The sequence below is a fragment of the Mastigoproctus giganteus genome, chromosome 3, assembly GCF_048544385.1.
Source record: "Mastigoproctus giganteus isolate SK-2022 chromosome 3, ASM4854438v1, whole genome shotgun sequence".
Classification (NCBI taxonomy): Eukaryota; Metazoa; Arthropoda; class Arachnida; order Uropygi; family Thelyphonidae; genus Mastigoproctus; species Mastigoproctus giganteus.
In genome coordinates, this window is record NC_143577.1 from 178,845,054 (window position 1) to 178,860,471 (window position 15,418).

Genomic DNA, 15,418 nt, shown 5'->3' on the forward strand with positions numbered 1-15,418 from the left:
TGTGTGAGTGACCCACCCAAAGTTCCAGTCAATATCTGGAAAGTTAAAATCCCCCATTACAAGACATTCTGAATAACTGGCCGATTCTATTTCTCTGCACAACTGTTTGTTGTAGTCATCACAGTCATTAGGCCTAAAGTGTATACCCACATTGTATATATTCAACCCTTTTCACAATTCAATAGTAGATGATGAAAGATGATCAAAACTGTTTAAATTTTTGTAATCGAACAGCTAGAACCAAAATTAATCCTACTCTCATTTTCCCTTTCCCAGTGTTTATGTCACACCAAACAGACTCAACATTGCAGTGTCTACCCATGTCAACTGTATGCACTCCTTTAAATTTTATGTATTTCTTAACTAACAGCATAACCCCTCCTCCCTTCCTACCCTGTCTATCCTTTCTGTACACAATTTATTCCCCAAATTCCAATTCTGCACTGCTTAAATTTGTGTGACACCATGTCTCTGATAACGGAACAATATCTGCCATTTATGTCTTGATAAGCACTTCAAATTCATCAGATTTATTTGCTATACTTCTAGCATTGTTGCACATGCAAGTACATCACCTGGTCTTACTCTTAGTTACTCTAACACAGCCCATGTATTTACTTGTTCCATGATGACTCCCTGCAGCTCTTAAAATCCCTAGCAACTTGCTTTCTCAGCTGCTGCTCATTACAATAGAAGCAGTGGAAGAACACTTTCACCTCTGTCTGTGGCTACTTAGGGGGATTCACAGACTCTGGGTCAGGTATAAATCAATAATTCCAATTCTCATATTTCTAATATTAACATTATACAAGTTAGCCTTCATTGTCAAGATTTTTAGATTGAATCTTCCTAATTTCACTGAAGTAAAACAGGTAATTAGATTTATTCAAATTCTTGGGTTTTCAGGAATTTGAAAAAGTCTGATTTTTGAAATTACTTGAAAAACTTGAAATATTTATTCAAACCAATAAAAAAGAAAGGTTTTAATTCTAAAGCTGTTCAAACAAAACCTACAATGAAATTTTGTGATATTTACACTTTTTTTGATCTCTTTTGTGAGTTTATAATGGTATGCCTTGTTTTGTATTGCAAATTTATTAAACTTGTTGATTTCAGCCTGTTCACTAGTTTTTTATTTTTTATTTGTATTTATTTTTTATTTTTTTAATTAGATGAGATAAAGAGTCTTCATTTTCCATCTTATTTTACACAGTCACCTCCAAATATATTTGGTTGGCTTCAGTCTTCTTTATTGCAGAGAGAACATTTGGAACCATTTCCTTACATACACATTGTCACTAAATCTATTAGAGATGTTATCCTAGTAAGTATCTCATATTGCTATTAATATAATTATTGTATACACTTGTAAATGAAATAATTCTACTAAGTGATTAATTTAATTGTATCCCACTTCGCCATAAAGAAACGATATGTGTATTATGTGCTGATATTAGGTTATGGCAGCAACCTAATATCATCAACACAGCAAAAAATTCATGGCTGAAAATGAGTACTGTAGAATTCCAGCTATCCAAAAGGTTTTACAAAGATTATCACTTTGGTTACAAGATCACTTTGGTTACAAGAATTTGTTGTGACCAAAGGGATGTTTGTGATGGTGATATTGCAAAAATAATTTTCGCTAAAGAAGGGTAAAATAAATACCACGAAACATTTGATCCCACCTTTATGTACATATTTCGAATTCTGAAATAAATGTGATAATACCAACACAGGCTTTGTGTGTTTAATTATCTTCAAACAACACACTTTACCTATGCATCATGCTGCTCAAGGAATCCTATAAAAGACGGAGTTTTGCAGTTCTCTGTTAATCTTCTGTCACTTGCAGAAGTGGCAGAAGCCCTATTTTATCAAGGATATGGCTCCTATCCTTGATAAAATTGCACCCTTAAGTTTATTAAGGATACCTGTGTGGCATTTGTGTGGTCCCCTTTTTTGTTTTATTTGCAAAAAAATTAAAATAAATGTGTAGCTTTTTTACTGTATTAATGATGATTAATCTATTAATGAGGATTTGCTAAACCCAGTTAAAATGTCGAACAAGTAAAACCAGTAATAATGAAATTTTTATCCTATTATTCAGAATTTTCAAGGTCACTTATCCCATGGATTGAAACCCCAGTGTCTATCTGGCAGATGCAATATGAATGTCTGTATTTTTGTCAGCTGTTTGCATGCATCCAGTGAAATCAAAGCTCTACATCAAGATTAGACATTTGCTGCTGGTTTCACACAGATGCCATGTGCGAATGGTAGTTGCCTAGAAAAAAGTAGATAAATTTACACTTGGCATCTGTTGAATGCCAAACAAAAATTTAATGTCTCTTAATTCACTGTATATCAAAATGAAAACAAAAATATTGTATACCTGTTGTATACCTAATGTTCGGCAAAGGAACACGGGAGAATTTATTTCATTTAAAAAAAATATATATACATATATATAAATAAGTGGTGTGCCTGTCAGGTGCCATGTTGTTAGCAATGGAAAGTTAACCAAGATAGAAGAAAGTACTAGTGTCTTCAGTAATATTCTGTGGACTAAAGAGGCTACCTTCACTTGAATGCTTCACCAACAAATAGAATTTCCAGTATAGGGCTCCTATCCATCAAAACCCATACTTCTGCTGGTCCACTATGGCCGCAGATGTTGATGTGCCTAATAAATCCCCAAAAACAAACAAACAAACAATCCATACTTTTGCAAAAATACTTGCCATCAGGTGATGTGTGCCATATGGGGAGATGAAGTTGTTGGCTTAGTTTTACTTGATGGCAGATTGAATGAGGTAAAATATAATATATTACTTAGCATTAATGTATTTCATTGGTTAAAAAGTTCTGTAAACATTAAAGTTTTACAAGACCTATGGTTTCAGCATGATTACTCCCCACTTCACAAAACTGTAGCCATACAATAGTGTACCAATGTATATTTAAAGCACAGTGTATGAGATATGAGGGGTGATGTCTTGGCCATCATGTTTTCTCCTTTAGATTTTTTGTTAAGGCAAAAGTGTACAAAAGACCCATCGAGAGTTGAGATGATTTCAAAAGGAGATTACAGAATGTTTGTTCTGATTTGTTACCTTGGTTACAAGCATGTATTGTGGCAGAGGAAAGCCACATCAAATTTATGAATAACAAATAAAGCATATCTTTTTAGAAACTATCCCACCTGCAGTGTAGAATGTGTTAACGTGGGGTACACTGCTGTTGTTTTTTTTTTTTTTTAATTATGAAGCCCTCAAACAGGAGAGGTATTAGTTATAATTAGTTTCAATGCTAAGTACTCTGCAACCTTGCAGAGTACATAGCATTGCTTCTCAAACTTCTGGTTGAAGTTTGGGAAGATGAAAGAAGATACTTGTTGACACTAGACTTGAATTTCTGTAGGTTATAATTTTCAGGAATGGGGTATTTTGAAGGTATGTATGAAGTGAGGTTGTTCCAGAAAACAGATGTTGAAAGAATAAATGAAGAAGAAGAAAAGTTGATTCTGTGAGTTTAAAGTTGGAACATAAAAGGATGCTGACTGATTTGGAAGAGTGAGAGATAGAGAGAGTGGGAATTATAGCAGCCAATTTAGAAGAACAGTGTGCATGAAGGTATGCAGCAGAAACAAATTGTATATGATACAGAGAGTGGAGAGACTTGGTTAGAGATGGGTCATAAATTAACATAACCATCCTTTGGATGAAATCTGGTAGCCTGAGAGAGGTTTTAGGGGCACTGCTCCAGATGTGAGAACAATATTCCATGTTAAGGCAGATTTGGAATTTGTACAGAGTGAGCAGCTGTTTGGAAGAAAAGTAACACTGAGAGCAAAAGAGAAAACTAGTTTTTTAGATGTAGGGAAAGCAATATTTGTGATGTGCTTATGCCAAGACAGATTAGAAGTCAGGATAATTACTAATAGAGATAGAAATTACTATGTAACATGTGAAGAGCAATATGCTACTCTCAAATTTTGTTTCCATCTCAAGAAAACATTGGCTGAAAACATAGGAAATATTAAAAGAAGCTTATGGTTTAGATTGTTTAAAGATGGATGTGACACAATCAAAAAAATTTGTAGTCTTGGAGCTTCAACCACTGCTGTCGCCACGGAAACCATAAGCACCAATTCTGTAATCATAAGAGAATCTCGTCATGTAACAGTAAGGCAACTGGCAGAGATCTTGAGAATATCAGTAGGAACGTGCACAGCATTCTCTATGACCATTTGCAAATGACATATGTTTGTGCATGCTGGGTTCCAAGCTACTCATATCTCAGCAACAGCAAGTTCACATAGAGGTTTATAAGGAACTGTAATGGATGTTTACTGAAGATTACTGTTATTACTATTACTAGCCATATAGTGCAAGGAAGCCTGAGGCTTATGCTGCACCAGCCAAAAAAATTCCCGAGTTACCCTGAGAGAGAGAGAGAGAGAGAGAGAGAGAGAGAGAGAGAGAGAGAGAGAGAGAGAGAGAGAGAGAGAGAGAATCAGAAATAGAAAGGAATCACCAGGAAAGAGAAAAATGATGATATCAAGCTCAAGACCCTGGGTGTGCCAAGCCCATACTCACCAGATGTGAGCCCCTGGGATAGGTTCTGCATGAGATGATACTAGTGGATGAGACAGCTTCATCCTTTTGATGCAGAGAGCAAACAACAAAGTTCTGTTTGGAAGTCTATGTCATTGCCAACACCGAAAAAAGCAAAAGCTGTGGCTTCTGCAGGAAAGATTATGGACATCTCTTATTTTGACATTGAAGTAAAGGTTTACCAGCATGTTGTGCCATGTCATATGAACATTACAGGACCTTACCACAGAACTATACTGCACACTTTCTGGAACCAGTCATCACAAATGAGCACAACTGCATTCAGTTGGATGGATGCTGCATTACAAGAATGCGAGACCTCATACTGTCATTGAGTACTTAGCTAGCATTAATGTTAAATTTGTTTCTCATCCACCCTACAGCCTTGACTTTGCACCTTATGATTTATTTTTTTATTTCCAAAATTAAAGGAGTTGCAGGGAAAACACTGTCATCAGAAGCTGTAAAAATTTCGGGGGCGATTATCATATGTCAAAAAATGGCTTCCACCATGTTTTTGAAGAATGGCAGAAATGTTGAAATAAGTCTATTTCAACAAATGAGGACTATTTTGAAAAGGACCATCAAAATATGGATGATTAATAAAGGTATGTTATGAAAAAAATTATAATCATTCCTTATTATATAGCCCTTGTACCATTTCAGAATTATGTAGAACTGTTTCAAGGAACACGGGAATGAATGTGAATTCAGCTTTTTACAAAATTCTTTCCAGTCATCAGATCTTATTCCAATTCAACACCTGTGGGATGAGGTGGAATAAGCTTTTCAGAGGAGAGATCTGCAAACATACGATGTGCAATGACTGGGAAGCAGTTGAATCAATTTGGAGTAGCATACCTGTGGCATGCCTTCAAACAGCTTGTTGAATCTATGCCACACTGAATACAGGTTGCTCTTAGGTTATCTAGTGTACTTAAGAAAGTGGCTTGATTTTATATTTCTTGTCATTATCTGAAATAACAATAAAACTGTGTAACATTCTTTTCATATTATCAATGTACTGAAGCCTTGTATAATGAAAACAGTGTTAATTAGTAAAGCGTAAAGTATGTTTAGGGTCAAGCGGCACCAGGGGTTCCCCCATCTCCGTGTAGTTTACATTGTGGTTGAATCAGTCTGGAAAAGCCAGAGATTTAAAAGTGTATTGACTTTGTATATGTGTGATGCCTTGTACCATTGTTCATCTGGTCATTTAGCTGCCAGACCCCTACTGAGGCCCAACATTGCCCCACTTTCACCCCGTGGAGGCAAACCAAGTACCCACTAGTATATAGTTCACTCTGGCAGGTCCTGACACCTAATTCCTGAGATTTCAGTGGCAAGGACCTAAAAAAAAAATTGCATACACGTCGCAGGAAGCACTAGAAGTCCAAAATGATGGACAAAATTAATTTAGAGTGGTGATTTTAGATTGTGTGGGCCGTGTTCACGTTGTTGTCAGATAGAGTGGGGGAGAAGGCTGAAGACTGGAGGGAGATAGACAGAAATATGGAGCCGAAAGGAAGGCAACTCTAGTTTACAGTGGGGGCATTCCCCACCAGAGGGAAGAAATAGGGTCGCAGGGAACAGCAAACTGTCCCCCTCCCTGCCAGGAAGAGGTGAGCCAGTGAGCAAGACAATGGAACTGGCTCAGGTTGCCAATGTGGCCTGTGTGCATGGGTGGGGAGCAAATCAGACTGCTGGGTCAGGACTGCACCATCCAGAAAAACTTGAGGCCCAGCAGAGGTGATCCAATGTTGGTTTGGTTGAATAGGTTGTGCAGAATGTCAAGTTGGGAGTCACTCATGGGACTGTTGTCCTGTCCGGAAGTCAATGTTCTGGGAAGTGGAGTTTTATCAATTCTCGGAAGAGTTCCAGTTTTGTCCTGCATGAAGGATCAAGCAGTCAAACCTGATGTCTGGTTGGGGGTAGTAGTAGTAGAAGTAGTGGCATGTGATGCAAGAAAGCAAGTGTATGAGCTTATGCAGCATCAGCCAAAAAAAAAAAAAAAAAAATCACACCCTTCCCTCCAAATCCCTGTCCAGTTCCTCCTTAAATTTATTTAACCTATCAACTTTCACAACGACAGATAGAAGTTTGTTCCGGCAATTAACCACCCGCTGGCTAAAGGCAAATTTCCACACAACTATTCTACATCTGTCTTTTCCTAATTTGAATTTATGCCCCCTTAGGTTCATAATCTGAACAAGTGGAAGGATCCCATCAGAATTCAGCATGCTCAACCCATTCAAGGCCTTATACACCTCAATCAGATCACCGTGCAGGTGCCTAGTCTCCAGCCACTGCAATTTGCAGAACTTAAGCCTCTCTTGGTAAGAGGGAACCCTTCATTCCCTTCACCAATCTTGTTGCCCTTCTCTGTACACGCTCAACAAATCTACATCGTTCCTAAAATGAGGCCTCCAGACCTGTATGCAGTACTCATGGCATGGCCTGACCATTGCCTTATACAGAGGGACAATATGGATGATTAATAAAGGTATGTTATGAAAAAAATTATAATCATTCCTTATTATATAGCCCTTGTACCATTTCAGAATTATGTAGAACTGTTTCAAGGAACACGGGAATGAATGTGAATTCAGCTTTTTACAAAATTCTTTCCAGTCATCAGATCTTATTCCAATTCAACACCTGTGGGATGAGGTGGAATAAGCTTTTCAGAGGAGAGATCTGCAAACATACGATGTGCAATGACTGGGAAGCAGTTGAATCAATTTGGAGTAGCATACCTGTGGCATGCCTTCAAACAGCTTGTTGAATCTATGCCACACTGAATACAGGTTGCTCTTAGGTTATCTAGTGTACTTAAGAAAGTGGCTTGATTTTATATTTCTTGTCATTATCTGAAATAACAATAAAACTGTGTAACATTCTTTTCATATTATCAATGTACTGAAGCCTTGTATAATGAAAACAGTGTTAATTAGTAAAGCGTAAAGTATGTTTAGGGTCAAGCGGCACCAGGGGTTCCCCCATCTCCGTGTAGTTTACATTGTGGTTGAATCAGTCTGGAAAAGCCAGAGATTTAAAAGTGTATTGACTTTGTATATGTGTGATGCCTTGTACCATTGTTCATCTGGTCATTTAGCTGCCAGACCCCTACTGAGGCCCAACATTGCCCCACTTTCACCCCGTGGAGGCAAACCAAGTACCCACTAGTATATAGTTCACTCTGGCAGGTCCTGACACCTAATTCCTGAGATTTCAGTGGCAAGGACCTAAAAAAAAAATTGCATACACGTCGCAGGAAGCACTAGAAGTCCAAAATGATGGACAAAATTAATTTAGAGTGGTGATTTTAGATTGTGTGGGCCGTGTTCACGTTGTTGTCAGATAGAGTGGGGGAGAAGGCTGAAGACTGGAGGGAGATAGACAGAAATATGGAGCCGAAAGGAAGGCAACTCTAGTTTACAGTGGGGGCATTCCCCACCAGAGGGAAGAAATAGGGTCGCAGGGAACAGCAAACTGTCCCCCTCCCTGCCAGGAAGAGGTGAGCCAGTGAGCAAGACAATGGAACTGGCTCAGGTTGCCAATGTGGCCTGTGTGCATGGGTGGGGAGCAAATCAGACTGCTGGGTCAGGACTGCACCATCCAGAAAAACTTGAGGCCCAGCAGAGGTGATCCAATGTTGGTTTGGTTGAATAGGTTGTGCAGAATGTCAAGTTGGGAGTCACTCATGGGACTGTTGTCCTGTCCGGAAGTCAATGTTCTGGGAAGTGGAGTTTTATCAATTCTCGGAAGAGTTCCAGTTTTGTCCTGCATGAAGGATCAAGCAGTCAAACCTGATGTCTGGTTGGGGGTAGTAGTAGTAGAAGTAGTGGCATGTGATGCAAGAAAGCAAGTGTATGAGCTTATGCAGCATCAGCCAAAAAAAAAAAAAAAAAAAATCACACCATTCCCTCCAAATCCCTGTCCAGTTCCTCCTTAAATTTATTTAACCTATCAACTTTCACAACGACAGATAGAAGTTTGTTCCGGCAATTAACCACCCGCTGGCTAAAGGCAAATTTCCACACAACTATTCTACATCTGTCTTTTCCTAATTTGCATTTATGCCCCCTTAGGTTCATAATCTGAACAAGTGGAAGGATCCCATCAGAATTCAGCATGCTCAACCCATTCAAGGCCTTATACACCTCAATCAGATCACCGTGCAGGTGCCTAGTCTCCAGCCACTGCAATTTGCAGAACTTAAGCCTCTCTTGGTAAGAGGGAACCCTTCATTCCCTTCACCAATCTTGTTGCCCTTCGTACACGCTCAACAAATCTACATCGTTCCTAAAATGAGGCCTCCAGACCTCCAGATGTCTTGACCAACACTTGAAATTCATCAAATTTATTTACTATACTTCTAGCATTGGTAATACATGCAAGTATACATGTACCTATCCTTATTATTAGTTACCCTAACACATCCCATATTCCCACTTGTTTCACGATGACTGTCATCAGTCCATGAAACTCCAGCACCCTTCGCTCCAGGTCGCTACTTATTCTAATAGAAGTTGTGCAAGAATCACCTTCACCTCTGCCTACGACTACTTTTAACATTTTAGTCTGTGAATCCATCCAAGCTAGCAGTTTTCCGACCCACCTAACACTGCCTCAATAGCATCAGCAAATATTCTTGCACCCTTTCTATTTAAATGTATCCCATCCCTGTAGAAGCAGTCTCTCCTGTTAACAAGCACAGACTATGCTTAAAAAAAATTCTACCCCTTGAGCCTTGCACATTCTCTTTAAGGTCGAATTGATTGACAAGGTTCTCATTATGTATTCCCTCCTATCGTGTCTGGGCAGAATTGCAGACACTTTCAAATTTAACCCTGACTCACGACTTTTTTGCAACATTGACCTGTACTTGTTAAGTAAATCTGCAGATCTCCTACTCTTAATGTCATTGGTGCCGATGTGTACATCAATATCACACCTTTTGTGCCCTTAAAAGATATATGTTTTATAATGTCATCAACTTTTGTCCCTGGCAGACATACCCTGGTCCTGTTCCATCTATCCTTTTTACAAAATATATTCCCTGTCTCCCTGACAATAGAGTCACCAACAATAACTAGTTCCTTTGAGACCAGCGCATTCTGCCCTGGAGATTGCCGCTGTGTTGCCTGATGCCCAGGAGTGAGCTCTGATGTTGAGTTCGGCAGCTGAGAGCTTGACGGCCACCCTCATATTTATTTCTTCCAGGGCATGTAACTTACACCTCAAGCTCTCATAGATGCCCAGTAGAACGCTGAGTTGATGCCTAATTTCTAGATACTCTCTGCACCTGGCACACAGAAAGACATCCTCCTTGACTAGATCATGTTCTGTTCTAGAGAGTTCAGCAAACATTTCACAAGTTGCACATTTTTTAAGGTTGTGATGTGTTGGAGAATTGCCCCCCTCAGTTCTCCCCCGAGTCACAGCACTCCTGCCATTTTGTGCCGGTTGCTTTGCTGCTCTAGTCTGGGGCATGATATTTTAAATTAATAAGATCAATAAATTTAATTAATAAATTGTCAATACTACGTTATCTAATAGAATCCTAAATGCAGCTGCTTAGTTACCACAATTAAAAATTTGAATTCCCTACTACTCTATACAAAAACAATGGGTCTCTGAGAAGCTTTGTTTGACACGTGTATTCGAGGTTTGCAGGCAGAGGAATGGCCAATCATCTGGCCTACAGGTTCTGGGCAAACTTTGTGAATGCTATATATGAGGCATCATCTCCCAGTAAGTAGTGTTCCTGGTTTTTGGGATTAAGGTGCACTTGGACGATTAATTTAACACGAAGATCTTCACAAAGCTGGCAGTCATGTATCTGGTGTTCCCAGGTCTCCACAGAGCCACATGCACACATTGGGTTGTTTTCGAGTCCTAGAAGGTGTAATTTGTGGCGGATCACTCCGTGTCCTGTTGTTAGATATACGTGCTGTACAATCCAGGGCAAAGCCATGCCAGATACTGTGGGTATATTTGCTGTAGGTCAGGGAGAAACCTCCGCGCCTAGACTTCCCCTTTTGTCGAGGTTGTCCAGCGATGCTGCCATATTGATCGCAAATAGATCTGGAGTCTTTTCTTCTCCACTGTCCGATTTGCAATTAGGTCTGTGATGTGATCCTGGAAGGTAATTGATTTTCGCATCTAAGTTGCTGTGACATGCCTAGGCGAATCACTTCAAGATCAAGGGAGAGGGTCTCAGTGAGTACTTGCAATGCATGGGTAGATACGGTGCTGCTCGCTCTGGTGAGGGTTAAAATCAGTCGGTGAATGATGTCGAATAGCCGAAGATTTACTGCTGTTAGAGGCCTTATGGTGCCATACACCAGAAGCATATGCAATCGCAAGGATGACGGCTGCTTTGTAAAGTTTTGCTAGGGTTCTTCTTTTCAGCCCCCAGTCACGGTGGGTAATCTTGGCAAGCATGGCAGCGTAGTTTTTCATTTTCTTCTAGATGTATTTTAAGTGGGGTGTAAATGATAAATTTCATTTCAGGATCACTCCTAGGTACTTGAGTTCTGTGGCCAACTTGATCGTTCTGTTGTAGATTTTTATCTGCGGTTGTCTGGTAGGAGTTAGATCTCCCTTTAGTAGGATAGATTGGGTTTTGGTGGCAGAGATATTAAGGTGATGAGTTTCAGTCCACTCTCTTAGTGTAGAAAGTGCTGAGTTGGTAAACGTTTCCACTTATGCTCTTGAATCAGCAGAGAGGATTAGGGAGAGGTCATCTGTGTAGTAGTAGTCATTTTAAAATCTTATGCTACAGTTAGCATTAGCATTAGCAAAGGCATATGATGCAAGAAAGCAGGCGTATATAGCATCAGCCAACCCCCCCCCCCCCACTTATTTCACCCATCCACTCGCTCCATATGTTTGTCAAGTTCTGCCTTGAATCTGTTTAAGCTATCAACTTCTACAACTACAGATGGAAGTTTGTTCCAACAATCAACCACATACTGGCTAAAGGCAAACTTCCGCACATCTATCCTACAACCGTCTTTCCTCAGTTTGAATTTATACCCTCTCAGGCGATTATTCTGAACAAGAGGAAGAATCCCATCAGCATGCTCAAGCCTTTCTACATCTCAATCAGGCTTTATACACCTCAATCAGATCACCACGCAGGTGCCTAGTCTCCAGACACTGTAATTTGCAAAAGTTAAGCCTTTCTTCATAAGAGCAACCCTTTGTTCCATTCACTAATCTTGTTGCCCTTCTCAATACTCATTCCAACAGCTCTACATCCTTCTTAAAATTAGGCCTCCAGACCTGTATACAGTACTCAAGGTGTGGCCTGACCATTGCCTTATACAAAGGGATAATCACCTCCTTATCCCTGCTAGAAAAATTCCTGTATATCATTGACAAGACACTATGAGCTACTCTTGCAGACTGTCTCCACTGCTCAGAAAATTTCATATCTGCCTGCACAATTACCCCCAGGTCCCTTTTGTTCTCTGCCACTGTCAGTGTAGTACCACATGCTGGGGTTACTGCTTCCCATATGTAGTACTTTACATTTGTCAATGTTAAACTTCATTTGCCACCTCTCAGCCCATCTGCTCAACTTTTCTAGATCCTGTTGCAGGAGTGTACTGTCATTAGTGTCCTTAAAATCCCTGCCAACCCTCATATCGTCTGCAAACTTGGGACATTAAGGTTGATATACCATCATCAATATCATTTATAAATACAGAAAACAACATTGGACCAAACACTTTAAGAGAAAAAAGGGTAATATTGTCGTACATGTTGGCACTAATGACATTAAGAGTAGATGTGGAGATTTATTAACAAGTACAGGTCAATGTTGAAAAAAGTCAATAAGTTAGGATTAAATTTGAAAGTTTCTGCAATTCTGCCAAGAAAAGATAGGAGGGGAGTATACGATGAGAGCCTTGTCAATCAATTCGGCCTAGAGAGAATTTGCAAGACTCGTGGGATGAAATTTTTTTCAGTGTGATCTGTGATTGTTAACAGGAGAGAAGCTTCTACAAAGATGGCATACATGTAAATAGAAAGGGTGTAAGAATATTTGCTGATGCTATCAAAGCAGTGTTAGGTGGGTCAGAAAACTGCTAGCTTGCCAGAATCCACATATTAATTGGCTAACAGTAGCTGAAGTCAGAGGTGAGTGTGATACTTGCACTATTCATATCATCTGCAAACTTGGACATTAAGCCTGATATACCATCATCAATATCATTTATAAATACAGAAAACAGCAATGGACCCAACACTGAACCCTGAGGGACTCCACTAATAACATTAGTCCATGAAGAGTAGTGTCCATTGATTACCACTCTCTGTCTTCTCCCACTCAACCATCCCTTTATCCATAACAGCAATTTGCCTCCAGTGCCACACTGCTCCAATTTGTTCAGCAGTCTTCCATGTGCAACAGTATCAAAAGCCTTTCTAAGATCCAAGTATATAATATCATCAAAGTTATTCCCTGCATCCCCTTCCTTCTAGAGTTTACATAACAAAAGAACTCTTTGCTGTTTTTCTTTGCATCCCTTGCCAAAGATTTCTCGTAAATCTGCCCTTGCCTGCCTAACCTCTCTTGAAAATTGGTTACTGATCAACTTATATGTATCATAGGCTTCTGTGTCACGTGTTAATTTATATGTATCCCATGCATTTTTCTTCTCTGTCACGAATCTCATTAGTTCATTTGATAACCATTTAGGCCTAAACCTTGAACAGTATTTCTTCGTTGGTATGTAAAGCCTACTAGCTTCTAATATAAGTTCTTTGAATGCTTCCCATTTTGAATTTGCTGTTGGTAACATCACTGATGAATGTCACTAACAAAATTTAACCATTGAAAAAAATTAAGGCGTTGATAGTGCAGGTTGATGACCAGATATGCAGAAGGAAAATAATTCATTAAAAACTGACTTCTGGTTTTATTTGCGCTAGAGTAGTCTAATCAGTCTGTAGTTATTTCAGATAAATGCCAACTCAATATGTTATTATTATACGTATTAATATGTATACAAATTTATAGCATCAAAAATTAAAATTTTTTTTCTTCTCTTTTAGTGCTATGCTCATCTTACTGTTAAGGACAGAGGAGTGCTACATGTAGAAAGATATTTAAGACGAGTTACAGCACCAGGTAAATTTATCTATATATGTTCATGTGGATGCTGCCATTTTGAGGTTTAAGCAATTGTTTTTTGTTTTTGTAAAGACTCTGTTAGCTAGAAAGTACTGCACATACAGGTGACTCCTGCTAAACACTGACAATTCGTTCCCAAAAAACAGTGATAAGTGAATTAGCACTAAGCGAGCCCCGTATTCCCATAAGATAACATATGTATTTGTGAGTTGCAGTCTATGCCATAGGATATTTCCTAATCAATAATAAACAGTAGTGAAAAGATGCACAAATGTTGGTCAAAAATTTTAATATACAAAAATTTGTACATATAAAATATTCTCTGTTACATACATATATAATTATGTGATAAGTAACCACATTACGTATAAAAATTAAACTTAAGTTGCAAATTAAAATCATGAATTTATTAATCTGATGGCCCTGCACTGTTGAGTTTTTGTATATTTGGACTGAAAAATGTGTCGATTTTCGGTTGTATTTTGTCCTTCTTCCCATTGTACAAAATTATGTAGGGATTAATTTATTTTCTTAAAATTTTTTATTACCTTGGAACTTTGTTCCATATCAAGGTCGTTCTCCGGAAATAATCACACATTTTTTCAAAATGTTCGAAAGCTTTACTAAACCTTTTGCAGTCAGCGAATTTATTGGTTCTTCATCTATAGAATCTTGATCATTTCCCTCAATTGCATGCTCCTGTTCTTTTGTCATTTCAGTGAGTTCTTCATTAGAGAGGCCATCTCAGACGTTGCTCATCTCTTGAATGTCGCCATCATCAATTCAGTCCAATCCTGCTTCTTTTCCGAGCTCAACAATTTGCACTTTAACATTCTCAACCGAATCATTTGGTCCTTTATGCAATCCTTCCAAACTTTCCTCCACACTCCATTCATTTTTTTCTGAGTCACTTTATACCAGTACTTGAAATGTTGTTGGTGGTAGTTTTAATGTTTTAGGATTTCGAAAACTCCTTTGGGCTTGATATATATTGATATATATTTTTACCGGTGTTGATTGACATAGGCCCACCTTTCACCCAGATAAAGGCAGTGACACAGCGAGGCATTGAGTACACTAGTTCAAGAAAGTTTTCCACAGGTATTTCCATCCACTGCTTGCTGCACCGCTCTCCATAATTCCGTTGCATTCCTGGCTGGAGGATCCAATACTCGAATGGACCTTTCCACAACATCCCAAAATGCTCCACAGGGTTCATGTCCGGTGAATGGGAAGGCCATTCCACTTTGATAAAATCTGTGGAATGCTCTTTGAGCCATGTTCTAGTCACTACAACTCTGTAGGGAAGTACATTGTCCTGCTGGAAGAGTCCATTGCCTTGTGGCTGCATAATAGTGTGAAGGGATGCAGATAGTCTGCAAGGATGGATATATAACCTGGACTGTTGAGAGATGCATCTAGACATATCGGAAGTCCCAAATTGTGCCAGTTAAACCTGCCCAGACCATTACCGATGATCCATCTGCCTGAACAGTTCCTTGTTGAAATGACGGGTGCATTGCTTCATGCAGTTTCCACCAGATAACCACCCTCCCATCTGCTCGAAATAACTGGAAGTGGGACTCGTCGGACAAGGAGACCCGTCTCCAATCATCCAAGGTCCAGTGCCAATGTTCTTTCGTCCAGT

General features: G+C 39.2%; 1 protein-coding gene across 1 annotated transcript in view; it reads left to right on the plus strand.

The window, feature by feature from the left end:
* The window catches only part of shtd (anaphase promoting complex subunit 1), a 989,031-nt gene that overhangs the window by 302,185 nt on the left and 671,428 nt on the right, over nt 1–15,418 (plus strand). The window contains exons 16-17 of the mRNA XM_090370159.1: nt 1,173–1,324; nt 13,692–13,767. Coding sequence (XP_090226285.1) covers nt 1,173–1,324; nt 13,692–13,767 — 228 coding nt within the window. The remainder of the gene's footprint in view (nt 1–1,172; nt 1,325–13,691; nt 13,768–15,418) is intronic.